General features: G+C 54.6%; 8 protein-coding genes across 8 annotated transcripts; 3 read left to right on the forward strand and 5 right to left on the reverse strand.

Moving 5' to 3' along the window:
• The first annotated feature begins 73 nt into the window (after positions 1–73).
• Positions 74–1,043, forward strand: BDY17DRAFT_265773 (translation protein SH3-like domain-containing protein). Its single transcript, XM_033731898.1, has 2 exons — positions 74–302; positions 361–1,043. Exons 1-2 carry the CDS (start codon positions 113–115, stop codon positions 918–920), a joined length of 750 nt encoding a protein of 249 aa, XP_033589876.1. The 5' UTR covers positions 74–112; the 3' UTR covers positions 921–1,043.
• Positions 1,044–2,730, reverse strand: BDY17DRAFT_345915 (uncharacterized protein). Its single transcript, XM_033738087.1, has 5 exons — positions 1,905–2,730; positions 1,761–1,837; positions 1,605–1,707; positions 1,333–1,545; positions 1,044–1,281 (listed from the first exon to the last, which is right to left on the reverse strand). The coding sequence occupies exons 1-4, from the start codon at positions 2,315–2,317 to the stop codon at positions 1,359–1,361; spliced, it is 780 nt and encodes a 259-aa protein (XP_033589877.1). The 5' UTR covers positions 2,318–2,730; the 3' UTR covers positions 1,044–1,281; positions 1,333–1,358.
• A 669-nt stretch (positions 2,731–3,399) lies between these two features.
• BDY17DRAFT_297192 (uncharacterized protein) lies at positions 3,400–5,383 on the reverse strand. The gene has a single exon (XM_033733565.1). The coding sequence runs from the start codon at positions 5,324–5,326 to the stop codon at positions 3,566–3,568; it is 1,761 nt and encodes a 586-aa protein (XP_033589878.1). The 5' UTR covers positions 5,327–5,383; the 3' UTR covers positions 3,400–3,565.
• A 136-nt stretch (positions 5,384–5,519) lies between these two features.
• Positions 5,520–7,513, reverse strand: BDY17DRAFT_297193 (uncharacterized protein). The gene is made up of 2 exons (XM_033733566.1): positions 7,348–7,513; positions 5,520–7,284 (listed from the first exon to the last, which is right to left on the reverse strand). The coding sequence occupies exons 1-2, from the start codon at positions 7,473–7,475 to the stop codon at positions 5,610–5,612; spliced, it is 1,803 nt and encodes a 600-aa protein (XP_033589879.1). The 5' UTR covers positions 7,476–7,513; the 3' UTR covers positions 5,520–5,609.
• Position 7,514: 1 nt separating this feature from the next.
• Positions 7,515–8,912, reverse strand: BDY17DRAFT_297195 (putative amidotransferase-domain-containing protein). The gene is made up of 2 exons (XM_033733567.1): positions 8,669–8,912; positions 7,515–8,609 (listed from the first exon to the last, which is right to left on the reverse strand). Exons 1-2 carry the CDS (start codon positions 8,808–8,810, stop codon positions 7,795–7,797), a joined length of 957 nt encoding a protein of 318 aa, XP_033589880.1. The 5' UTR covers positions 8,811–8,912; the 3' UTR covers positions 7,515–7,794.
• A 2,491-nt stretch (positions 8,913–11,403) lies between these two features.
• Positions 11,404–16,216, reverse strand: BDY17DRAFT_353528 (uncharacterized protein; the record flags this gene model as incomplete). The annotated part of the gene is made up of 1 exon (XM_033738236.1): positions 11,404–16,216. The coding sequence occupies one exon, from the start codon at positions 16,214–16,216 to the stop codon at positions 11,591–11,593; it is 4,626 nt and encodes a 1,541-aa protein (XP_033589881.1). The 3' UTR covers positions 11,404–11,590.
• A 3,542-nt stretch (positions 16,217–19,758) lies between these two features.
• Positions 19,759–20,483, forward strand: BDY17DRAFT_145094 (uncharacterized protein). Its single transcript, XM_033729558.1, has one exon. The coding sequence runs from the start codon at positions 19,898–19,900 to the stop codon at positions 20,378–20,380; it is 483 nt and encodes a 160-aa protein (XP_033589882.1). The 5' UTR covers positions 19,759–19,897; the 3' UTR covers positions 20,381–20,483.
• A 542-nt stretch (positions 20,484–21,025) lies between these two features.
• Positions 21,026–23,911, forward strand: BDY17DRAFT_145144 (uncharacterized protein). Its single transcript, XM_033729559.1, has one exon. It carries the CDS (start codon positions 21,276–21,278, stop codon positions 23,790–23,792), a length of 2,517 nt encoding a protein of 838 aa, XP_033589883.1. The 5' UTR covers positions 21,026–21,275; the 3' UTR covers positions 23,793–23,911.
• Positions 23,912–25,584: the final 1,673 nt, after the last annotated feature.

Consider the following 25,584-nt stretch of genomic DNA (forward strand, 5'->3'; position numbering starts at 1 on the left):
CCTGGAAAGACTGCCGGCCAAAAGTGTTGGCCACCTCCGAATGGAGCTCCGCCAGATTTCCTCCATCCCATCAAACTTCACCCCGGCCTTCGCATCAACGCCTCGCGCAGAGATGTCCGCCCATACCTCTTCGGTCCGGCCGTTGGCGCATCTGAAGCATGCCTTGCGACAATGTCGACTCGAATGCGACCAGCGGCGACGCTACGCCGTGCCCGCGACAGACGCCCTCTACCCATCCCTTCAAACCAAATACCCATTGCCGGCCGCAGGCTTCAGACCCTCCCAGGCAATAAAACAGAACAGTGAGTGCAGTGTCCATCGCGAAACATCCACGCTGTCCATCCCTAACCACCCACCCAGGATTCGAGCCCGGCCTCAAGAGAATCCGCGTCTTCCAACCCCCGCGCTCCACCATCAAACTCTGCCCCGATCCAATCCAAAAAGTCACCCAAGACCAACTCGCCGTCCTCGACCCCACCGGCGCCCGCACCCGCCTCTTCGCCGCCAGCAACCCCGACAACGTCAAACCCGGCGACGTCCTGCTCGTGCGGCTGAAGAACGGCGAGCCCTTCGCAGGCGCCTGTATCAATATCCGACAACGCAATTCCCCCATCGACACCGCGGTTCTGCTGCGCAACCAGCTCACGCGAGTAGGCGTGGAGATGTGGGTGAAGGTGTACAGTCCGAATGTCGAGGGCATTGAGATTGTGCAGCGCAAGGAGCGGCGGGCGAGGCGCGCGAAGTTGTATTATATGCGGAAGCCGAAGCACGATATGGGCAATTTGGATGGTGTGGTTAGGCAGTATCTGCGGCAGAAGGTGGGGGGGCAGATGTCGAGTAGGAGTACCAAGGGCAGGGAGGCGAATGCACAGAAGAAGAAGAAGGATAAGAAGAAGTCGGATCAGCGGGGGAAGAAGTGAGGTGTATACCATTTCGTTTGAGATACCAATGGTCAGGACCACATTGTCGATTAAGGAGCGTATTCGGTCAGAGATTACTTATGAGTACCTTGGAACAGGCAAAAGCCTTGTTCGTCAAACTCCATCCGTTCATATCGTTTTGTCTCATCATATGTCCTTCCACTCCTTCTCCCCCTCCACCAACGTCTAATCTACCACCAGCCGCTCATAGTCGAGCAAACCGACTTGGTAGACGTCTCGACCTTGCTGGTCGGCACCGTCTCCGTGCACTCAGAAGTGTACACCCCGGTCTCAGTAGATGTAAAGGCAGACGTGAGCGTCTTCTCCTCCGTGCTGGTGCTGGTGAGAGTCACCGTTTTGGCTGGCCGCGTTGTCAGTATGATGCTTTGAGGGCAGTTGGTGTGTAACGTACACTCTGGCACTGTGGTCCAAACGACTTCATGGCCCGTGCTGGTGGAAGTGATGGTCTCGTATTGCGTGGTTGGGATGGTGACGGTTTGGGTGGAGGTGCTGTGGATGACAGATGTTGTAAGCGCTTGATCTTGAGGTTGTTAAGCATATCTTGAAGGGCCACTTACACTTCAATCGTCTGCACAGTCGTCTTGTAGCTCGTGGAGACTGACGACTGGTGAAGAAGTACTGTTAGTATCTGCCACAGGACTACTGGGTGGAGTGTGGACGAACCTTGACAGAAGTCGAATATCCAACCCTCGACGATGTGATGACTGTGACTTGGGTCGTCGGGACGTTCTCCGTCGTGTGCTCGCCAACGTGATGACCGTGGTGTCTGCATGAGGCCGTAAGCAAAAGGCTAATTGTTTCCATTGGAGGAACGCTTACATGGAACAGGGGTGATGACTTGAGTCGTGTATGGCTTCGAGACGACGGTGATGCTGGTCCATGTGCGAGGACGAGGACTATCGGTATAGTATCGAATGTCAGCGAAGAGTACAGGAGGACTTAGTGAGTCGCGGCCCAGCATACGTAGTGATGACTTCGGTCGTCCAGACGGTAGACGTCACAGTCTCGACAGAGCAGGTCGACGAAGTGTGCCATCCGCCCTTGGATGTGGTTGTCGGAGTTGTTGTTTGGCCTCCGTATGCAGGCGGCGTCTGAGGGGGGCTAGCAGTCGCCAGGCTACCAAAGCCCAGAAGGAAGAGAGCGGCGAACTTGAGAGAGGAGTGCATTCTGTTGAATTGAGCGAGGGTAATGAAGTAGGGATTTTGAAGTGAGAGGATGCTTTGGAGCGTGAGTCTTTGGAGCAATGGCAAGTAGAAAGCTGTTCGATGAAGAAGAAACGAAAGAACGAATGAAAGAGGCAGTTTTATACAGATCCCAACGAGCGTGATGGTCGTCTGACGCACGCCAGACAGATATCGTGTCTCGGACGATGGCATACCAATGAAACCGCAGCTTCACCTCCCTCACCGACTCCAAGTCCGATAGAAACCCACTTTCACGAGCAGACTGGACGGTATTGGCGATATCGAGGATTGCCGTGCATCGGAGAAGTCTTAAGTGGACCTGCTAAGGTGTCGCAAAGGCTGAGCATGCTGTGTAGTATTGGCGGCGAGGAAGTCGATCCTCCGCTGCGAGTCGAGCCAGCGCAGTCCTTGGCGGGAGATTAGTCGGGCTTTGACGTGGACGGAGCATTCACCACATATCGGCAATCGGCTGAATCGACGGGGAACTGTCCTGTCTGGGTCAGACAGTCGTGGATCGTGGCCGCTCGCCGCAAGGGAAAGTCGGACCACATCGGTAATGGACGCCGCTATTGCATCTTACTAAGACCTGCCGCGTTACAGACTCGATCTCGTCGGGGGAAGGAGAGCGTGTCGTCAGTCGGCGGCCAAAGATAGATTGGCATCGGAAACAAGCCTCTCCGCCCGTTGGCCTTGGCGCGTGGCAAGCAACGGCATGTCTTAAGAACACAACCTCACCGTTTCTGTGTCCGTTTGGGAACCTTGGAATCTCACTCTCGAACATGGGCATCCCGAAGAATCCAGAACGGGTCTCTTGACCAGTCCCATGCATCGCCGCATCGCTGCAAGCTGCGCGCTGGTCTGGCCCGCGTAAAACCTTTAGCCTTGTTCCTACGTTCTACGACATCTGGTTCCGATGCATACGAGACGAAAATGGTGCACGAGAAGCCAGGTCGGATCCCGACACAGTGCTCTCCGTGGTGACCCGAACACGTGTTTGCACACTCTTCGGACACGGGCCTTTGACGCCAGAGAAGAAGCTCTGCGCCTGCTATTCCGATGATGCCTCATTACCACCCAATCAGACTGCACCATCACGCAGCGATCTCCGTTATTGGCAGAGAATAAGCCAACGCTTGATTGTAGCACAACGGCTGAGTCTCGCCGGGGACTGCGGCCGTGGAGCAGACAAACAGGACCTGCAGTCTCGCGGAGAATGCGAGTTCGGAGCAGACGTACTTGGCAGAGCAGGCAGCATGACATCAAGTGTTCAGGCATTGCCAAATTGAGGAGAGTTCAAGTGCGCTATCGACTGTCGTCACGACGTAGGAATGAGTGGGTATTCATGAGAGGCCGTCCCAAACGCCAAATCCGTGCATCGCCCCCAATCATCATTCCGCAAATGCGGCCATCGTCGAATCCAAAGGCCACCAGAGTCGCTTATCAATTCCAGAACCATCCCTTCTTCCTGACTGGCTCTTGCTGCTGCTGCCCAGCCGCCTTCTCCTCAAGTGGCTTCGACGGCCGAGCCTGCTCCCGACTCTCCTGCACGCTCTCCTGCGTCTCCTCCGAGCCATCGGCGAACCTTTGCTTAAGCACCACCTTGGTGATCACCGTGCCATCAGGCATCCGGGTAGTGTGCGTGGTGGTGAGCTGCGAGAGGATATCCGGCTTCTCCTTGCGCTCGCCTTGCGATATGGGAGTGGCCATGGGCGGCCGTGACTCCCACATCTCGTCCGCTGGGGAGGATAGCTTTTCCATCTGCCTCTGCCAACGTGGATCCCTGTCGGTTATTCCACTTCTCACAACAGCCTGGTCCAATGCTTGCATCCAAGCCAGACTATCGGTCTGAGCGGAAGAGATGGCTTCATACACTAAATCCTCCACTTGCCCATTCTCGTCGACGTGCTGTTTTAGCATGTTCGAGGCCGCGTCGAGGTCGTTCGCAGTGATGGCGTCACGGAGGGCTATTGCCCTGGGTCCAACATCTGTCTTCGCGTCATCGTAGCCAACGAAGGGAGAGGTGTAATTGCTCGCTGCTGGCATCGGTACCAAATCGGTGTACGGCGGCATCTCGTCGTATAGATCTTGCTCGGTGTCTGGGACGCGCCATGGTGACTGTAGAATCTTCAGTGGCTCGGCTTGCGTTTCCGGGCACGATTTAATCGCCACCTCGTCCATGAGCAGCTGAACATCTCGCTGGACAAGAGGGTACATGCGAGCAAGCTTATCCCCCGCCGTCACCTGATCCATGTCGTGCATGAATTCCCTCGTTCGAGGCCGGTTGAGTACATCGAATCCATCGAATAGCGAGACCGACTTGTACAAGTTGGGCAGTTGGGGAGGGAGAATGCCACGACATTGGAGACTCAGCATCCAATCCAGGCCGGGTCCGTAGTAGGTCGACTGAGGCTTGCCATACGGCGACCGCTGTCCTACCCTCTCACCAGACATCATCGGTTTGTCCAGCGTGGCGCAGAGCAAATCTTCAAAAGCCGCGCGCCACTTCTCCCCCGCGAGAGGATCAGCTTCCAGCCGCACAGGAGAGTAGGGACTCCTCTTGAACCAGTCCACACTCAACCACTGCGGCTTCGGGCTCGGCCAGCCCCACCTTGCAGTCGAGGGGAGATTGTCGACCGTTTCGGTTTTGTAGTAGCACGCGCCTCCCATGGACAGCATGGGCGTGGTGAACGCGTCCAACGCTCCAAAGTCCCAGTTGCTGTCCTTGTACAGCGCCGCAATCTTCTCCGGCGGCACATTCCGATTCCGCTCGTACGCCGTGCGGAGTAGCAAGCGTGTGTCCGCCTCCACAGCCTTGCGTTCCTCGGCATTCGCCCGCTCAACCTGCAATCGAATATGATCAGGAGAGTCGTTACTACCCGTCCATCGTCGCCAGACGTCAGCCTCCTCTTGCCGCCGGGCTTCCCGCTCCTGCTGCATCCTCTCCTTCAGCTCGGCGATGTTGGAAGGAAAGTTCTTGAAACCTTCGGAGAAGGTGGAGACGTTGGAGTCGACGAAGCTCTTGAAGCGTTCAAAGGGGCCTTTGGAAGATGATGGGGTGTCGTTGTCATCTCCTCTCCAGCTCCGGAGCTCTTTATCTAAGCTGTCTTGAAACTGGCGTCGGAGTTGGTCGATCTCGCCGCGTTGCGCGTTGAGCCATTTGTCGAGGTCGCTTGGGTGACTGTCGTCGTCTTTGCCGCTCATATTGATGATGGATTGGACGGGATAGGAGGAGGATGGGGGATGCAGGATGAACAGTTGTCGCAGAGTGTAAGCAGCGGGGACAGCTGATAGGTGTTTGCGGGGAGCGCGTTGGCGCCGCAAAGGGTCTCTCTCTTGGTCCGTGCAGGCGCCTGGATGGGATCGGGGTGTTCGAGACAAGGCTACGACTGTTCAATCGTGCAGATGACAAGACCGAGATCTATACAAGTCTACACTCATTCCAAGCTATTAATTGTACAACACACCGCCCGCGCCAATCTCATTGTCATCGCGCCCGCCCGTCCAAACCCAGCTGGTCAGGGAATGTAGCAACCGGCCCAAACTGCCCCTGCTGACTCGAAACAACCAGATTCGGATTCAACATAATGTCCCAATCGAACGGCATCTCCATCGCCGACCAGTCGATATTCGCCAGGTCCGGCATGTTGCCCGAGCTAGCCTGGGTCGGCGGGTCTTCAAACGGCGTCAACAGATTAACCGCACTCAGCGCTTGGAGCTCTCGCTCTTTCCGCACTCGTGACATGTGCGCTAGCGATAAAGCCTGGTTGTATGCTTCGCGCACCATGTGCGTGTCGTATACCTGCGCAATGTGACGCAGCTGTTCGACGATGCCCGCAACGAGCCCGAGGCTCTTGGGCGTGTCGATGGCGATGACGACGCAGAGAAATTGGAAGGTGGTGCTCAACACATTCCACCATGGTGTTCGAGTGGAGAGGAGCTGCGACGAGGCTTTCAGTCCGGCCTTGCCGATGCACATTACTGATTCCGCACGATCTTTCGCATCCGTGAGGCTCATCAGCCAGAGGCGACGGTAGATGCCGAATGCCACGTCCGCTCGTAACAAGTTGATCCACGGCGAATCTGATTGCATTTCCTCAATCGTCGTCAAAGCAGAGGTGAGTGCCGCCGGGGGATCAGGCTCTTGCTCAGGGTCGACAAAGTCGCTCGGTAAAATCTCGGCCAGTTCAACGATCAGATGGGCATGTGAGGTGTTGTCGGGGGCAAATTTCTTCGTTGTCACCACTTCAAAGTGCACCTTTGAACGACCGTACTCAAACCCCAGAAGTACGTTTAAGGCCTTGGCTATCCAGAACAGCTTTCTTCTCGATTGCACCAGCTTGTTGTCCGTGGTGGGCATCGCGGGATAGACGACGGCAATGGATTGCAATTCTTTGTGCAGACCGCTGGCTTCAACCTGATGCAAAGTGATACAGCTGGAGACCCACGAGGCGTGAGGACGGCCAGTCAGTCGCAAATAGAGCGTTCGAAGAATCCAGCCGGCCACGCTGTTGATCGTCACCGAGCGTGATAACGTTCTTTCATGTAGTTGGGTACAACTACTCGCAACGAACTGATTCTCTCGGGGATGTGGCGTGGGGGCGAAGAAGGATCCCAATGCTGCAACTCCAAAAATGACAACATCAAAGTCATCTTGTCCCTGTGGATTTGCAAATCTGGTCGAGGCCGCGATCATGAACTCAGCCTCGTCTAGAAGTCCAATCTCGACTCGAACGATGCGAAAGTAGATCTCTGCTAGCTGCTGCATTTCCGGCCACGTCATCAAGCTGGTGACTGGCGTGACTTCTTCCTGCGGCTCTGCTCGAAGGCCGAGGTGCCAAGCGAACGAGTGCAGACGCGGGATACTCTCGGCTTCGAGGTCCATGCCTAAGATACGAGGGAATGCGATGGCCGAATTCGCCCTGACGAAACGAGTCTTTGTCGGATCCAGGATGCCGCGATGGTGGAATCGAGCGCCTGGAGCTGTCAGAGGGTGCGGTTGTCTTTTGACATGGCCCGACTCTGTCGCCACAACCACTGGCCGCGGGGGAAGTGCTTCTGACGAGGCATGGTCGACAGGAACGTATGATCCGCGTTTGGCAGAAGTGTATTCGCAGTTGTATTCGTAGCGCACACACGTGCCGCACGGCATGCGTCCATCACTTTGACCATCATCAGCAGACTAGCGCAGGGACAAGGCCAAGGTAGATGAATGTCTGACAAACCATTTGCGTTTGCGATGTCTGCACGGCGCGCACGCCGCACGCGACCTTTGCCTTCCCAGACGAGGGCTGCCTTCGAGCTGGGAGGTAGGACTGAGCGACCGTTTCCCGTTACCCTCCTCCGCAGACATGGTGAGACGATGAGCTGGGCTGGCACAGATGGTGAGCGTGACGAGGGTGCGGATATTGCGGATGTGATGTTGCAAGGACGCGAAGACAACCAATCAGCTGCGGTCTAGACCGCTTTGGCCCTTTCCCGCGAATCTTTCGCCGAGTCACGTGCGCAGGAGATTTGACGGTCTGGAGAGTGTTGTACGCTGCGGATCTATTCGAGACAAGTCGTCTACATACTCCTCAATCAAAGCCCTACAAATCCTTCCCCATCCACTCCAAATGGTGTGGTGTAATCCTTCATTGCCCCCGTAATCCGAGCGCCGCCAGCGCCTACGCTTAAACATCAGTTCCATCTACCACCATGCCCTTGATCCATTTGTGGCACATCACGCGAGCCACCTCCTCGGCCGCATCGTCGCTGACCATGGCACCGACCATGTAGAGAGCACCATCGATGCCCGAGGTGACGCCGCTGGTGGACAAGACACGCAGTCCGCCGAGGCGAAGGTTGGAGCGCTTGAGCACGCTCTCGCGGCGGGTGTTGCTCGCCTTCCAGCTCATGCTGCCCTTGCGAGCGCCGCTCGGGCGTCGGGCGCCGTCAGTTCCATTCGAGCGCTCCTCGATGGGCGAGGGCGGGCTGACAAGCGAGCTCTTGCGGCGCTTGGCCTCCTTCAACTCCTTGCGAGTCATGATGTATGGGTTCTCATCCTCATTCTCGCCGAGATCGAAGCGCAGGTTGTTGACCACATAGCGCTGCTCGACCACATCGCAGCGGTCCGCCATGTCACGCAGGGTGACATTGGAGCAGAGGATCTCCAGCTTGGTGATGAAGTCGGGGTGGGTGGTGGCGCTGAGGCCACTCAACACACCCGCCTCGGCCAGGAAGAAGGAGCCGGTGCAGACCGACATCAAAGTGCGTTCTCGGCCCGGATCTTTCAGCTGCACCTCCGCAAACTTTTTGATGAGCGCGAGCGGCTGCGCCTTGGACTTGAGGATCTTCTCGGTACCGCCACCGGGGATGACGAGCAGGTCGACCTCAGGCAGGCGCTTCATGGCTTCGTCGAAGGTCATGTGAGCGCGGAAGGAGGCACCCTGGGCGGAGACGGTGTGCTCTTCGGCCGCTGCAAAGGAGACGGTGAATGCCTTGGTCTCTGTGCGGGATGTCAGTGGATGCATGGTCGAGTACACATTACTTCATTGCCAGGCATACCAGGGTTCTTCTTATCGTGGCGAGCCCAGCTAAAGACCTCCAATGGGCCCACGACATCCATGGCATCCATGCCCTCGTGCAGCGTGATGAGAACCTTGACGGGCTCGGCAGAGCCCTCAGGTCCCTCGTAGATTGCACTCATTTTGCCGGTCTGTGGTTTGGGGGTTAGTTTGCGTACGTGTGGTTGCGTGTGTGGTGTTGAGAAAAGTGTGAGGAAAGAAGAAGATACGTAGGTACCTTGGGGTTTTGACGGCCACCACGCCCGGGGCACTTCCCCGCACCAAATTGAGTTTGAGGGTCCACTCTCCCCACACTCGCACTGACATCCAGCGAAACATCACATCCACTTGCTCCACTGAAACAGTGGTCACGAGACGACGTCGGTGCTGGCCAGATATGTCCAGACTGTGTGGAGCCTGACGTATGGAGGATGGTCAGCTACTCCTTACCGGCTGGGCGTCCAAGACCATCTCACTGAAAAGGGTGACTTCCAGCATGCTTGCACGATTCTCAGCACCTTCGTACTCTATCACGGCGGTGAGAATCGTCGGATGGCCGTCCGTGCTGAGCGTGGGCTTCGCCAGAAGCAGGACAAAATGGCTTCGCCTCACCGTCTGCTCTCAGGACGGCAGCGGATGATGAGGGTCTGCTTCTTGGAACGGCGATGTCAGTCTGATAACACAACACGCCTCGGGATGCTGCCATATGGTCGCCGGCTGGCTCTGTAATCGATTCTCTACGACTTGACCTACAGCAACACTACATCTACAACACTGGGATATGAATGCGACTCAATCTGTTTCAGAACTATCTGGGGTATCTCTCGTTGAAAAGCAGAAGCAATGCAACGCCAGTTTGGCAACAGCCTGAACCACAGCAGTCCTTGGATACCTGACCATTCTCACCCTCCCCAGCTAAACTCCATTCCCGTAGTGATCTGGCGATTCGTGTCTAGGGGGGTGCTTTAGTCTTAGTAGTTCCGGGAATGTCCATTTCCGGCTTTGGCACGGCTCTTGGGTAACGAGACGAGTGATCCGATTCTGTGGCGTGCTTGTCATTTCTCTCACGATTGCCCATTGCTCTTCGGCGGCTGGTCTCGAGCAGCGAGAGGTGCTTCGGTCTTAGTATTTGTGGGAACGTTAATCGTCGGCTTCGGCACGGCTCTGAGGTGATGAGCTGAGTGATCTGATGCTGTGGCCTGCTTGTCATTTCTCTCACGATTGCCTCTTGCTCTTAAGCGGCTGGCCTTGAGCAGCGAAAGGTGCTTCGGTCTTAGTATTTGTGGGGACGTCAATTGTCGGCTTCGGCACGGCTCTGAAGTAACGAGCCGACTGTTCTGATGTTGTGGCCTGCTTGTCGTTTCTCTTGCAATGCCCCTTGCTCTTTGACGGCTGGTCTCGGGCAGCAAGAGGTGCTTCGGTCTCAACAGTGGCGGGAACGTCAATGCTCAGCTTCGGTACACCTTTTGAGTTGCGTGAAGTTGATCCGACGGCGTGGCCCGGGTGTCATTTCTCTTCTTCTGCCTCGTTCTCATCGGGGGCTGTTGTTGTGTCGTGGGAGGTGCTTGGCTCCGAATAGCTGCGGGAGTCTCCCTGCTCAACTGCTTCGACTCGAATTCACGGATTGCGAGGCGTCTGAGATCCGGCGGCAGCTTGGCGATCCCGCATCTGAGGTGTGGTGGTAATTCTGCCATCTCGTCGGAGATCTGTGAAGGGGACGGTGTTGTTGGAGTGGCCACTTATTTCTTGAGCTGATGAGACTTTCGGGACGAGTGACGTGGTTCAGCAGCGCTTTTGGGTGTGTCTCGCGCGTTCAATGCACCGGCGGATTCGACTGGCTGCGCTTGACCGTCTATACCGGCGGGCGACGTTGCGGCATCAGTCTGCCCGCCTGTACGAAACGGAAGCGCTCCTAGGCTTTCAGCGCAGAGTTGTAGGCTGCCGTGTCGATGGGATCGCTGGCGTGACTGGTGGGATTGATAGGTGTCTTCCATATTGGGACATTCTGTAGTCTGCGGAGTGTCAGCTTAGAGACTAGAATATGATGAAAGGCACATACAGCGCCATCGGGCCGTTAGTCATGCTCCTAGGCCTCTCCATCATCGGTCTAGTAGCGGAGGGGAGGGAAGATGGCGAGAGGCCGGTCAGGCCAGGCCGCAGGCCGGACTCTCTCGAGCCCTTCCGCGCCGCCTCGGCCAGCAATTTCAGCGCATCGTAGCCGCTATGGATTTCCGTGGCCTGCAGCAGAGACACCGTCTGTTCACTGGCATTCTAGTCCTCCTCATTGTACCGCGCAGGTTTAGGGCCAGTGGTGCAGTCGAGCCTCCCGGCGTGCGCGGGGCCTCTTCCAGCTCCACGATCTTTTCGGGCTCGTAGCCCTCGGACTGGCGCACGCGCTTACACCTATTCTTGACTTTGAACACGGTCTCGTCGGTGTCGGAGTAGGCGTCGTCGGCTTCTCCAGTGCATCAAAGCAGCCAGGAGATGAGCTTCGAACTTTGATACTTGACACTACTGGTTGCAGTCTGGCCGCCTCTTCTTCAAAAGCACCTAGGCCAGTAGAGCACTCAGTAGAGGAATCACTTTGGTCGATTTTGCCGGCTTTCGTACCGGTGCAGCCTTGAGGCTTTGAAGGTCATGGCACCTCATCGCCGCGCCCGGGACCAGGGGACTCTCTCCGCAGCAAATTGAGTTAAGGGTCCACTCTCCCCGGGCCTTGTTAATTCACTTCGCAACCGTCAAATCCCTAGAGCCATCGAAAGACTACAAGATTGGATACATTCGCGTCATGAGTAAAAGGTGGGTTGGAGCTGTTGGGAGTTGCACACACAGAAGCATCATTCACGGAGAGCAAGGCTCACTGTCTACCTAAGATACTGAAACCCCGTTGCATCACCTTTAATCGCCAGACCCTCCCCTCTCACTATTCTAGGGACCCGTCACTCCAGTCAACCTCGTCCTCATACACGGACCGACTTGGCGCCACGGACACCTGCGGCTTTGCCGTAGACGTCACTGCCGCACGCGAATCTCTGACTCCATCCATTCGATCACCACGATCATCCACTTGACCAGCGACTTCGTCCATTCGATCCCCACCATAATCCATTTGACCAGCGACTTCATCGACTCGATCAATTTCCATTGCATTGGAATCTGGCTTCTCCGCAGGCACTGAAGTAGGGCCTTCACGGCGAGGTTTTCCGTGGAATGCGACTGTCGAGGTTGCACCAGAGCTTGACTTAGGTCCATGAGTACCGACGGTGGAGGAAAAGGTGAACGGAAATGCACCGAAGCTAGGGACAGACACAGGTGTATGAAGGTGCTGATCGCGCTTGCGCGCATTGTTGTAAGCGGGGGTAGCATCGTGCTTTGGCGGCTGCTGGCGCTCGCGCGGCTTGTTGTGGTTAGGTGGCTTAACCCCTGCCATGTCTTGCCTCCGCATCCTCGTGGTGTCTTTGCGAAACTTGATGCTCATCTCCTGGTGCTCTTTCTCAAGCCTGTCTTCCTCGGTGCAGCAAAAGATTAGTTTCCTCTCCGTCACAAATTCACTGATCTGTTTCAGAGTGGCCGTCCTGGCCGGTCTCATACGGCAAGCTCTCTCGAGCTCAATTTGATTGCCAACGATGATCAAGGCACCCCGGGAACGAGTGACTGCCACATTCAGACGGTTCTTGTGAGCGACGTAGAGCAGAGCATTATCGGCCATCGAAACTAGATGCAGTATGACAATGTCATTCTCGCTGCCTTGGTATTTGTCCACCGTCGTTGCTTCGAGTCCCGTGCGTTGCTTTATTTCTTGGGCGTCGAATCGATACATGGAGATGACTGCGATTCGTTTGAGGTCAACTCCAGCGGACGCAAATGTTTTCACCAGCTGAGTGATGGCTTCGACGCCAGTGGTGTGCACTCGATTCATTTTCTGCGGAACAGGGAACTCCAAATGATCGACTTTTCCATCTGTGCGTTGCCTCCCTTCGTAGACAAGCTTATCCCCACTCTTCGCTCTCGCCTGATGCTCCGTCGCGTCCCCATTGACGTGCAAGAAGATTACGGGCTGCTCGATCGGATCCCACAGATTGAACAAGGCGGCCAACTTCGGGTTCAGGCATAGGTCGCCCTTGTGGAAAGCGAGGTCTTTGAGAATAGAGTTGGCGGGCTGATTTGGAGCGGATCGAAGAGCTTCGTTGCCGACTCGAGTCGTGATTCTGTTGGCCAGCTCGATGGCGAGGGGTTGATTGCGGTAGTTCTGCAACAGTCGGAAATGCTGATCTGGGAAGAGGTGAACATATTCGGTGCTGTAGAGAGACATTTGGTAGATCGTAGCGGCTTCGTTCATGCTGTGGGTTGATCGCGGAGATGGAGCCAGTTGATCGCCATCACCAGCTGTGAGCACACGTCTGCACTTCTTGTTTCCCGATAGGCCCACGACGAATTCTGGGATGGTCATGAGCGAGACCTCGTCAAAGATAGCACTTTCAGCACCGTGGAATCGCTTTGACGCGTACAGTCCAGACGCAGTGTCGCAAGTGGCGAATACACCGTCGCAGTTCTCCAACACCCAGTTCTCCGCTGTCTTTGCGGCTTCCTCGTAGCTTTTGAAATCATTCACACCTGGTGTTACCATGGTGCGCCCCTCAGCTTGAAGCATCAATTGCCACTGCCTGAGTTTGTGGAGCTTATGTGTCTCGTCCACATCCGTCGAATGAGCCAGTTGTTGGGCTACTCTTGCCAGAGCTCTATCTGCATGTCGAACATTGACCTGCGCCAGACCGAAGCGGGTTTGCTCGCGGAGGCAACGCTCCATCGAGCTGCACTGTAGACGCACCAGATTGAAACGGCCGCTCAGCGAGAATTTCTCCAGTATCTCGATTACTTTGTCGAGCATGCTGTCGATAGCATCATTGCTCTTGCACACGACTGCAACCTTTGGCCCAGGCGTCAAATTGAGAAGAAGGGAGAGTACCACGCAAACGCTCAGCACGTACGACTTGCCCGTACCTGGAGGCCCCGTTAACTGGCCAAATCCCTCGGGGAGGTTGTTCAGGAAGGCGTCGACGCATGCCATCTGCTCCTCGTTCAATGTGGCTGTAATAGCCTCGACAAGAGCCAAGATGTTCGCCCTTTCGGCCGCAGATATGTCGTCACACTGCGAGAACTGGGACATGAAGTTTTCTCGGAACGCGGGCTTGTGCCGGTATTGCACGAAGAGTAGACAGGGATGGAACTTTCGGACGTTGATTGCATCCTGAATGGTTGTGCTCTGACCCCAGTTCAATGCTTCAATCTGGCGCTGTAGGTTGTGATGGCTCAATTTTGGCGATATCTGGACAGCTAGGTGTCGAGCGAAGGCATCGTCACTTGTAGACCATAGGTCAAGCCACATTCTGCGGTCAATCTGTTCGGGGAGACTGAACAGTAGAACAATCTTGTCGCCGCCGGCCTCTGGATCCTCGATTATCTGGCCTTGCCATTGACATTTCAGCATCGGTCCGGCAGGAGATGGGCCGTGCACTCCTCGAGGGCTGAACTTGAAAGAGAAGTCGAGATTGGAGTTTACGGGCGGGAGCTGGGACTTGTCGAGTTCCGAGCTGGGCGTAATATGCAACCGATAAGCGGGCGGGGCGTTTGCAAAGGCAGACGTAGGCAATTTCTCGATCATTGCGTCGTGGACGAGTCTGCTGAGATACTGCAGTTGCGTTTCGATCAGCTGCATCTCGCGTTTGATGCCTATTGTCAGGAAGTCGGTGAGATGGATGAAGTCGGTAATGCAAGGTCCGCACGCTGCGTCGACCGTAATGTCCGTAATAGTTGCACCCTTGAATTGCTGATCATCAGACGATGAAGCCCGTTGCTCGCGGTATGTATGAGGCAACAGCGGCAAATGCGCTACAGGCGAACGGCAGGCGCGTGAAGTTACCGTCTCGTCCGGTCTGCGGTCGTACAGCCAGAAGGCACGATATATTGTCGAGTCTCGTCTAGTGCGGTGAAGCAGCTTTTGGAACCAGAACCACAATTCCCGAGACTGAAAGTATTGCACCAGCAGAATGATTCGAATGCGACGAGCCGCAGAAAACGCCTCCGGGGTGAGTACCAAAGGGAGACTGCCTTGCACGCGGCGTGTGCAGACTGCAGCTCGGTCCGCCCTCAACTTGAGATCGATTTCGACCAAGGTCAACTCCTGAAGTCTTGACTCTGCAGTGTCAGGGTGCTTCTCCCAAACTTTCCTTTCCATGGAAAACGCGATACCCCATTGGCTCTGCAAGTCCTGAAAGCGTGGCTTGTCTTCGCCGTACTTCACCATCTCAACGCCAAACTCAGCACACGCTTCTGCGGAGATGGAGAACTGCTGATGTGCGTCTCGGCTTGTGTTGTCTGCAAAGAAGTCGACTCGTATGCCGGGGAGGAGTGAATGCATGCAGAGTGACAACACAGTCTGGCGGTGGCGATCTTCCAATTCGCGTCCACTTGCAAGTTCAATGTTCGGTTCGGTGGCAGCCCCATCGTCAAGACGCACCGCACAAGGGAAGACGCTGTAGTACTGCCTGCGGTAGTCGTGGTACTCGCCCGGCTTGCCTTTCTTTGGGGGGTGAGGGAAGTCATGCCCGAAACCGTTCACTCTTCCGTAGAATGCATCCATTGTCTCATCTCTGGAGTACTGCGGTTGGTTATCCTGACCTTCTTCATCACTCACGGCATCAGCCTTCCTCTTCCCTGAGCTCATGGACTGTACTTGTTGGTAGGAAGATGTCGAGAAACGTGGCGGGGAGGAGGAGCTTGGGTGTTGTTTGTCTCGGACTTGTTCTCGTCTCTTGCGCTGCGCTTCTTCTCTCGCGAAGAAACGCGCCTCGTCTTCTGGATCGTCCATTTCATCGTCGGATCTCACGGTCTGCCTGGACTTTGCGGCGAATTTGAAAGGGTAGTGGTGCAGCAAGATTTCAGCCTCCGACGTGCCTGCGTGAAGCTCCTCGTGTAAGCACTCGACAAGGTCTGAGCGGATCCGCGCTATCGTATTATGCTTTGTTCGGAGAAGCCACTGTGAAAAGGATGTGTTCCAGAATGTGCTCAGATTCACCTCGGCTCTTGCGTTATCTGCTCGTGCGAAGAAACTCTGTGGATCAGACGTCCTCACTGCCTTTGCCGTTCTGTATCGCTCGAGCGGTGAGCGTAGCCTGGCTTTTCCCAAGCGACCCTCTGGCTCGACAGTGAGCCATAGAAGAAGGAAATCCTCTTCGTTGACATCATCGATGCTTTGGGCTGCACGATGTTGGAGTTGGGAGAGGTAGGTACAGCCTTGGTACAGTGATTCTGCGCGCGCAGACTTCTCCTGCGGGGTGCTCTGGGGAGTGCTCTGGGGGGTGCTTTGGGGGGTTGTGGTGGATGGCGCGGCGAGAATTTCATCGAAGGTGCGGTCCATGACAGACTGGACAAGGTCCAACTTGACCAGCAGGCCCATTAGTTTAGCTTCACCCGCGTGCTCCGTCAGTAGACTGTCGGCTGATGTAGCATGATTGCCCAGGACGGGTGGGATCTCGGTGTTGCGGGACATCGCTGAGGTTAGCTAGGAGGGCCACTGCCACCCGGCTCAGCTAGAAACGTGCGCGACAGAAGACGAGCACGCCGAATCACATCAACACGGTATGGTTTGAAGACTGGACTCGTCCGAGTACGCAGTAGTGCAATGCACGGAGAACGGTGTTCTGTTGCCACTGTGAGAGGAACTTTTCAGTGGTGGCAGCGGAAGAAGAAAGGTTGAAATTCGGTGCGTGTCTGCAACTTGAAAGGGCTGCAGGCAGCAGCGCACAGACCATCTGTTTCATTGAGGTTGACGTAGAAGGCAGGAACGAACACGGGGGAGAGTGCGACCGGGGAAATCACATGGCAGAAATGCCGACCTCACCTCACACGGCATGTCTGAAGCAACTAGGGGCGCCGGCAAGCAAATGATGACTGCGTTCATGTTTGTTCCCGCATCTCATCCACAACGACGGAGTGCAAGTGAAGACTTGCAGGACAATGATGTAGTGCTTTGTGAAGGATAGTGCGCTGACGGCTGACTTTGTAGTTTACTTACATCGATATTGGCATTGACTCGACTTCCCACCCGCTCCTTAGGCACGATTCCTAGCCAACATACATTCGGAAAGCTTGCAAGGGGCCCACATGGCGATGTAGACGGTTCAAAAGTCGCTATGCTCCTCGAATTTATGGTCTCGCCGGCACCGAGCCTCTTCGACACCTCTCTTCGACTGGGAAGCAGCGCTTGGCCCACAACGTGCATGAAGCCAATTGCAGTACACGGTTTATGACGCTGGGCCAGTACCTTCGTGGGCTGGTGGGTGTGAGTTGACCAAAGTACCGCTCCACTGACGCTGCTCTTCCCCGAATCCGGCGGCATCAAGCCCATGCCATTGACGCGTCGCGTCGATTTTGCTTGGCAGCATGGCTCGTGTCGAAGAGGTGGGAGGTCAGGGTGGCGCTGTGAGGTATTAGGCCAAGTGCAGGCGACGAATAGTGCAAGAAAACGCAATATGGGGTCGTTGTGATGGGTTGGGTTGTCTGGAAAATGGGAGACGTGAGGTGCAAACAAGCACGACATCCGGAAGACCACACCCGCCGCGCTTATTGCGAGAGACAAGCTTATTGGTGGCGGCGTATGAATGTAGGGTCCACAGTCTTCGTCGGGCAATTTGCGCCGAACTTATTGAGCGGACATTCGAACGACGCAGCCGTTAGAGACTGGTCGATCGTTTGTCTTTTGTTCTTCAACATCACCTTTAAATCACCGCATCTCTCCACGACGCCGCGTACTCAATAAGCCGTGCCCATGGAGCTAGGCATGTCGGTTCACATCTCTTCGAAAACGCGCACGGAGCAGATGGACGCGGAGCTTCCTCCCTTTCACCGACTAGAGCGAGACTAGCAAGGCCTTAATCGCGTTGGTAAACGCTCATAGCGGTCTGCTTCTGGCCCTCTTGTGCAACGTAAGACTTGTGATGGCTGATCCTGCTCAGATTTCCTAACAAGAGCCTTTAAGATCCTAGTCCTTTACCACCCTAATACTAACCTCACCTACACGCAAACGCGAGTGTGCATAAGGCCGAAGCGCCCTCCGCGACACCTACTCCTACTAGCAACGCTTTCCTAAGCTGAGGCAGCAGCAGAAGAAGAAGAAGAGGATGTTAGTAGTGACTATCCGAACATAACTAAGATTCCGGCAAAAGGGTACTTATGCACTAGTCGTATAGCAAGCTGTGGAGGTGAGCGGCACTAAGGACGATGTAATGAGGGCTGAGATTGAGGACTAGGCGTGCACTACCGGGGCTTTACTAGGAAGAGTAAGACTAGACTACAGCCTCGACGCCTCATCCTAGCTGATTGCTAACGCCTCGGTAGTGTCGAGAGTAGTAGCCATCGCATCCTTAACACACGGTGAGCGCGCCTCCGTTTAGTACGCTTCCTTCTCTTATCGGGTCGGTCAGGGTTGATGTTGGCCACCTGTCTAGTAGTGGACTCGCCTGCACTACTTCTTCTAGCTTACTTCTTATTGTCTACATCGCGGCGGCCGCTTCTGTGTTCGTCGAGTCACTAGACTTAGTCCATCACATTTCATTGCTTTAAGCTAGGCTCGGGACTAATCGTAAGCCATCCTAGCAAAGCGAATAGGCTCGGTAAGAAGTTCTTAGATTTGCTAGGCTAGTCTAAGGGCAGGGAAGTTTATCACTCGTACATAGATAGATTATCATCATGCATCTTTCCTAGTCCATGCCAATCAATACATAATCAATCCGTGCTATAGCAAACCTGCTATCGCTTAGAGGTGTTGTAGGAGGTTTTACCGTAGTGCCGAGCCTACGCTTTTAAGCGTCTCGGAGTGAACGAAGCTTGCAAAGTACCCGATCGTTAGCATCTAAGGTCGTACACTCTATGCCTAGTCCTCTGTCCGTCCTATGAACTAAGACTTCGACGTGTTGAAATTGCTGTATATGATCTCGCTTCGAATAGAAGTCGAACCGTCGTAAGGAAGAAGGCTCTCGCCTCGAACAAAAGTCGAACCTCGTGAGGAAGAGGGCTCTCGCCTCGAACAAAAGTCGAACCTCGTGAGGAAGAGGGCTCTCGCCTCGAACAAAAGTCGAACCTCGTGAGGAAGAGGGCTCTCGCCTCGAATAAAGACGTATTCAGAAGCACGGTAGAGAGTATAGCAGCACTTTGTCCATGGAGGGTGCAGTGAGTTTGGCTCATCCTAGAAGAAGAAAGACAGGCTAGTTCACGAGGGGATCTTTTAACGCAGATCAAGTTGCCGGGTCTCGACGCCATCGCATGTATCCGGCGAATAGGGTCAATATAATGACTTTGAGAAGAAGGCGAAGAGACCAACGGCTCTGCCCGTCTGGCTACCGCACTTTAATCGCTTATAGAAGGTCACTATGTAAGAAGATCAATTACACAATAATGCCGAAGACTCAGATCGGCAGCCAGGTTCTCGAAACTGGAAGCGAAGAGCACGGCTACTCTGCGCGATGAAGCAATCTGGACTGCTTTCGATGCACAAAGATCATTGATTCAGCTCTCCCGGAAGATCTTTAAAGACTCTTTGCGACACTACAAGACCAAGTCGCGGAATCGAAACGCCCAGATTGATGCCAGATATAGCTCGGGACCGGACATCGTCAATGGATACGTCCCAAGCTCGATATCCCTCCCACCGGGTGATGAGGAGATTGTACCGCTAGGGTGTGGTGTCAGGCATAGATATTTACTACGAGCGATGAATCTCGTCTCAAACGACAAAAATTTCGCCTCCATGAGTCTCTCACAGCGGAGACAGACCAGAGAAGGCTCGAACAGGAGCTTGTTGAGCATCGTCTCCAGCCGGCGTGTGTGCCCTGTCCTGCTCGCAGACGTTGCCACTGCTTCGTTTTCCTCCTCGCACTCCTCAACCGGCACTTGAAGCACGTTCTTCTTGCCGGCTGTCTTCTCTCCCAGGCTGGCGACCAGACCGCAGCAGCAGCGCTGATGGCCTTCCTCGATTGGCATAAGGGCTACACGCGAGGCGCGGGATTGTCTTCGGGCTCTTCCACCCGTCTCGTATAGCCTCGCCGGCTTGCTTGTGGGTGTCAGACCCGTGTGGATGCCGTGCCAACCTTCTTCGCGCTTGTCGCTTCATTAGCCGCGTCGCGGCCTGCATCCATACCCTTCAGCCTCTTCGTGCACAGCCAACTCCTTCTTCATGGGCTGCCTGGGCGCTTTCGTGGACACAGCGGACGGACAACCACGATACACACTTTGTGTATTGATCATAAAACATTGTTGCCGTCATCTTCCATCTCCTCTTTGCCCTGCAGGTCAGGCACTGTGGCTGGGAGTACGTATCGATGGCCTGACTCCTTTCTCGTTCAATTCGAAAACTGGTTGGGCCGTATATGGTGTCTCGAGGCGGTACGGGAGTCTTCCAATAACAGACAACATCTGTTCCGCGATCAAGAATCAGACTCGCGGTCACGGGCGGCCATCTTGGATTCGTCACCTGAGGTACTTCGCAGTAGCAGCATATCTCAGTCTCTTGGTGTCGCAGAGTGTCACTCGGCCTTTTTGGGAGGCTAGCGGCCAGGTTGGATACTTCAGTCCGTGGGGAGGAGCTGTGTTCAGCAGCATGTGGTCACGACTACATTTCATTCATCCCGCCGACTCGTGCACATCGAAGCCTTGGTGATGTTTGAATGCATTGACGCTTGCCGCTGCAAGCTCCAAACGACTGGATGTCTTCATATTCCGAGCACGTCCCTCCGAGCACATCCCGCCGCGGAACTACACGTATCGTTGGCTGCGAAGTAAGAAGGGTGGAAGTGCAGACATCAAGCACGTGACCATACAGTCCACGGCACGGCTGGACGCCACTCCACTCCCGAGTCTTAGCGTGTCTTGGCGTTTGTGCGACTCGAAATCCCGCTTCCATCCGCTTACCTCTCCCTCCTCTCTGCTCTACATGTCCGCAACATTGTCGAGGTCCACGCATAGCATTTTGCGCCTCTTCTTGCAGACATCAGCGGCTTGTCGACGCCGCGTTTGTGGACGAACGTCCCGAACCTACAATCCTATATGTGTGTGACGCTCGCTATCTCACCGGTCTGAGATGCTGTACCCGTGTCGGGCTCAGAGACATTGACCATCACCCTGCCTGCCACCTTTTGTGTGCTATCAATACGTTGTGCGGAGCTCTGCTTACCATCAAGATCTCACAACTGCACGCTGTCGCTGCAATCTCTGCCGCAACCATCACCATGGACAATCACTCAATCCATTTCAAATCAGACATTGACCCCAGCACTGACCTAGTACCCCGCCGCAGAGATCGTCGAGATGAAGAGTTTCCCTTCAATCTCACGGCCGTGGAAGTTGCCAGCATGAACCCGCAAGTCTGCGCCAAGCGGCTCTTCCGTCATCTCCGCAATCTGATGGCTTGTGACCAGCTCGCAACCGCCCATGTGGCCTTGCGTCTATTTGAGTGGCTCATGCCTAAGAAGTCCGCAACCCCAGAGCAACTCTCAATCTTTCACACGATCACCATGGCACCCATCACCGTTTCCAACTAGGAGTTGCAAAAGGTTATGAAGATGGAGCTGTCGACTCAAGAGTCCCAACCCAGCGAACCCGGCCAACATTTCTACGTGCGTTCATGGTGTCTGACTTCCCAAGAGCTCGAAGCTGTTGTCACCATCCTCGAAAAGCCTGACCTAGTCTGGCCCCAAGTCCGCAAGTGGCGCCAGATCCTGGACGTGCATGCTCTTGATGGCATTGGCTCTCAGGCAACGTACACTATCCGATATCTAGGGACATGCGCTTCGCCATCGCGACCGATTGACCGACACATCCAAGACCTCGTGTCTCCGACGGCGGCCTTCATTCAGAGCTTTACTGGCGCGTTGCGTGATGCATTCCCCGACTGGAAGGACTCTGCACAAGTCCATCGCCTCCCAGATGCCCATATCCCTCCCACATCTCTCTTAGACGCGGATGAGCTCGAGCGGCTGCTCATTGCATTCTTCGACCGATCTACTCTCCTCAATCGCCAGCCGGGTGGCTTTCATGTAAGCTACGTCTCTTTTGAAGAAGATGCACAGGGGTTTCGAGCCCTCAGAACCGATTTCTGGCGTCTGTTCCAGACAAAAGCCAGACATTCTGCCAACGTAACCCTGGCATTGGCTGCACATTTCAATCAAGTTCAATCCTGGGCGAATAGCAACCCTCTCGAGAGCGGTACGCACATCGGTAAGTTCTCCGACCGACAACGCCTCATGATTCAGCAATCCGCCACTCCTCTGATGTATGAAGACATGTGTGTCATGGTCTTCATCGGAAAAGACCAAACTCTGGAAGAGTACCGGTCATGCGACGCTTTCATTACGGGTCCCAGCAGGGCCGGTGGTTTCGCTCGGAGTCTATTGCGCCGCAATGTGCAACTGGAGGCTCAAGGAACTCAACTCCACCCTTCCCCAATGCAGTCTTTCAACCCCACCAATGGCCCGTGGTGCTTCGTAGACTTGTGGCCATGGCTGCGCCACACAAACATCTCACAGGCGAAGCATTACTTGCAGGCGTACCTTGGCATCGTGCAACCGATAATTGCTGTCTCGTTCAGCGGTGCAGTGAACCGCATCACCCGCGCCAACTTCATGGATGGTCCAAATATCTTGCGGAATATTTTCGGTACTGTAATTGGTGAAGGCACCATCCAATTCTCCGAGTACGACCATCAAAGTCAGGAGTTCACTGCAAGCTCTGCGTTCATCAACATCCCGCATATCGACCCTGGCTACGCAAAGCATCATTCACAGCACCCAAAGTACATGCGAATCGTTGATATGACCATGCAGTACACTTTCCTGGTTGGCAATATTGCTTTGCAGTTCATAGACCAGCGCCATTTCGGCAACCGCCTCGAGCTCTGCCGAGCAATACTTGACCATGTCGCTACGCTACGCGAGACATCTCCACCGCACAGACGTTTCCTGTCACAGCTACGACAAGCTCGAGATGAATACATAGCTTTCTCGTACAAGGAGACGGCGAACCCTTCCAATGATGTCAAACATATTGAGCGACCCAACTTTGATCGACTTCGTCCGGAAGACTGCGACCCCGATACTTGGTTTGATGACCCTAAGTCACGCCGTGACGCTGCGCAATGTGCCGGCCTCTACACAGCGCAATCCCGCGATGCTCCGATCAACCACAAACCGGAAGTATTCTTGACACCGCAAGAATGTCAAGGTCGCCTCATCAAGGTCGGCAAGAGGGGGTTGTTTTCCATTCCATGGAAGAGGAGCTCGGATGGTGCGCTCATTTCCACGAAAATGCACACGGGATTCCATGAGGCTTGGGAACAACGTCATTACATGTTCTTTACGAAGCATGGGATAGACCTTGTGAAGCCCAGCGGTGAAGTCATTCGACGATTGCGTGGACCTCTCCAGAACGGTGTTGTCACAATAGAGGCGGCGCAATTCTCGCTCCAGAAGGATGCCCAAGAACTCTGGATGACGGCATGCCGTGCACACGGTTTGGCTTTGGAGAAGGACGTTGGGGACGACAATACTGGAGATGGTGATCCGTGGGAAGGTGTTGACGCTGGTGTGCCTTTGCTAAACGAACGTGCCATGACCGAGACCCCGAAGCAAAACAGGCCACCATTGCGCGAGGATGCAAATTGGCTGCTCAACGAATTCATTTGTCAGACGCCACACTTAGCCAACGGCGGCACATTTCGTACAGGTACTGTTGATCGATTTCCCGATTCGACGGAGGACCTGCAGAGATTCGTGACATTCTTGAAGCAGCCCCAATACCGCAATCACCCGTACGCCCCAAAGTGGTTATTCTATTTCGACAGGGACGTTCCGAAGACCCAAACACTCGCCAAAAATCTGCCCATGCTTCGCGCCACAACCAAGACTCGAATTCGATTCAGTTCGACTACCATGCGTATCCCCACAATGGCAAAGCACAAGAAGAGCTCGAAAGGCATTCGAGTAAACGAGACAAGGTTTGAGCTTGGTGGGCCAGGATCAGCGATGGCGAATCCATTCTCCGCTGGCTCTGGACAATCGTGTGTTACAGTGGTGTAAGTCAGATACCAGTAAAAAAACCATACCGTCGTTGAACTAATTCGCCCAATATAGGGAAGCAAGGTCTGGAAAGAAGAGGAAGATTCCTGACGACGAGGCCGAAGATGATGCGGAACTGGCCGACTAATGCAAAGCGTGAGCGCATGAGGATATATTTCGGGGACATGATGAAACTGGAACGGAAGATTTGCTGTGACGGCGGATGGTGTTGCTGAACGTTATTATATAGCTTAAGATCTATGTATATGTGTGCATTTCACAGCCAGATTTCCTTCACCTCAGGTCATGCCGTTTCTGCTTCAAAGGGGCATCTTCAGGGTAGTAGCCGATCTGGCGCTCCTTTACTTTCACTCATCCCCACGCCCTCGCCTACTCGACTCAGTCTAGAGTCTGCACGCTTCAAGTGCGCCGCAGCTGCAGCAGTAGTTTGCCTTCTTCATTCGCGTCAAGTAAGGTATTGTGCCAATAGCCGGCGTTCCTCCCCTTTGCTAAGCAATTCCATTAGCTGTGGTACTCCCGAAATACTGCTCCAATTTGTTGAGGAAGCGCTTATTAGCCGCGACGGCTGACTAGCCCATCCATTCCGCCATGAGTCCTCTTAGCTTGGGTACTCTAAAGACGAGTAGATCAATCAATTAAACAATCTAAGCCCCTCGTCCCGCGGAGTGCTCCGTTTCTGGAGGAGCACTGCCCTAAGCTCTAGCTCTGCGCTTTTCGAGCGGCGATGCTTGAATGCTCTAGTCATTTCGCGTGCCAAATGAGATCGCTTCTTGACGGTAAAGGTTTGGTTAAACATTGAAGGCGATATAGTCCTTCTTTGTCGTCCCAGCTTGCGTGTCATGGACGCAGTAAAACTTACCGACTTCGGCGTCAGCCTTGGGCTTTTTTTTTGGTCTGTGCTGCTCTCCTCGCCTCTTCGTGAAGGCTTCCCGTGCTGGCACAACATGCGAGAAATGCTTCGTCATTCAGCGGCTCGGATAGAGGGCCGAAGACTCTTCTTGTTCTCGAAGCGACCAACGGACGCTCCTCCGCTCTCTCGGTGAAGCTTTTGCAATTTGATCCAAAAACGACAGCGCGGGACATCCCCGGCAATCCTCAATAAATATATAATGGATATGATAACCAGGAAGATTGAGTATCTCTCCGGAAATGTGGTCCTGTGGTCTAGGTGGGAATGCCCAAACAAGATCTGTGATCATAGGTGACATCGAACTGACATCCTCTAAGTGGTAGTACGTTCTTATGATCTCGAGGGATGGTGCTTGGTCGCTAATTTGGGTAGTGATTCTTGGTGAGATCTCCCTCAATCTCTAGTAGGTTGAAGCGGTATACTAACCGTGCTAAAGCTGTAATTAAACCTATCACTACCTTTAACATTTAATTGCTTGGCTAATCCCCACTTCCAGTTGGGCCTTCATTACACATATGCAAGAGGCCCCGTGTTCGATCCACGGCAGGACCCAGCAATTCTCCCTTTTTTTTTAGGCCCCAACCCCGACCCCCGGGCCCTGACTGCCATTCTCTGCCCGTGATTATAATTTACAGCTACATGTAGCCTCTCCTTTCTGCCCTCTGTCCTCTGTCCGGAGATCGTTCCTTCTATCCTCATTCTTTCTTGTCCCGCCTGTCCCCCTTCCCCTTCCGCCTTTCCGCACTCTCTATTCTCCTTCGCTCGCCCTCCTCCTTCGCTCGCTCTCCTCCTTCGCTCGCTCTCCTCCTTCGCCCGCCCTCCTCCTTCGCCCGCCCTCCTCCTTCGCCCGCCCTCCTCCTTCGCCCGCCCTTCTCCTTCGCC

This window comes from Neohortaea acidophila (genome assembly GCF_010093505.1).
Source record: "Neohortaea acidophila strain CBS 113389 unplaced genomic scaffold BDY17scaffold_5, whole genome shotgun sequence".
In the NCBI taxonomy this organism is placed as follows: Eukaryota; Fungi; Ascomycota; class Dothideomycetes; order Mycosphaerellales; family Teratosphaeriaceae; genus Neohortaea; species Neohortaea acidophila.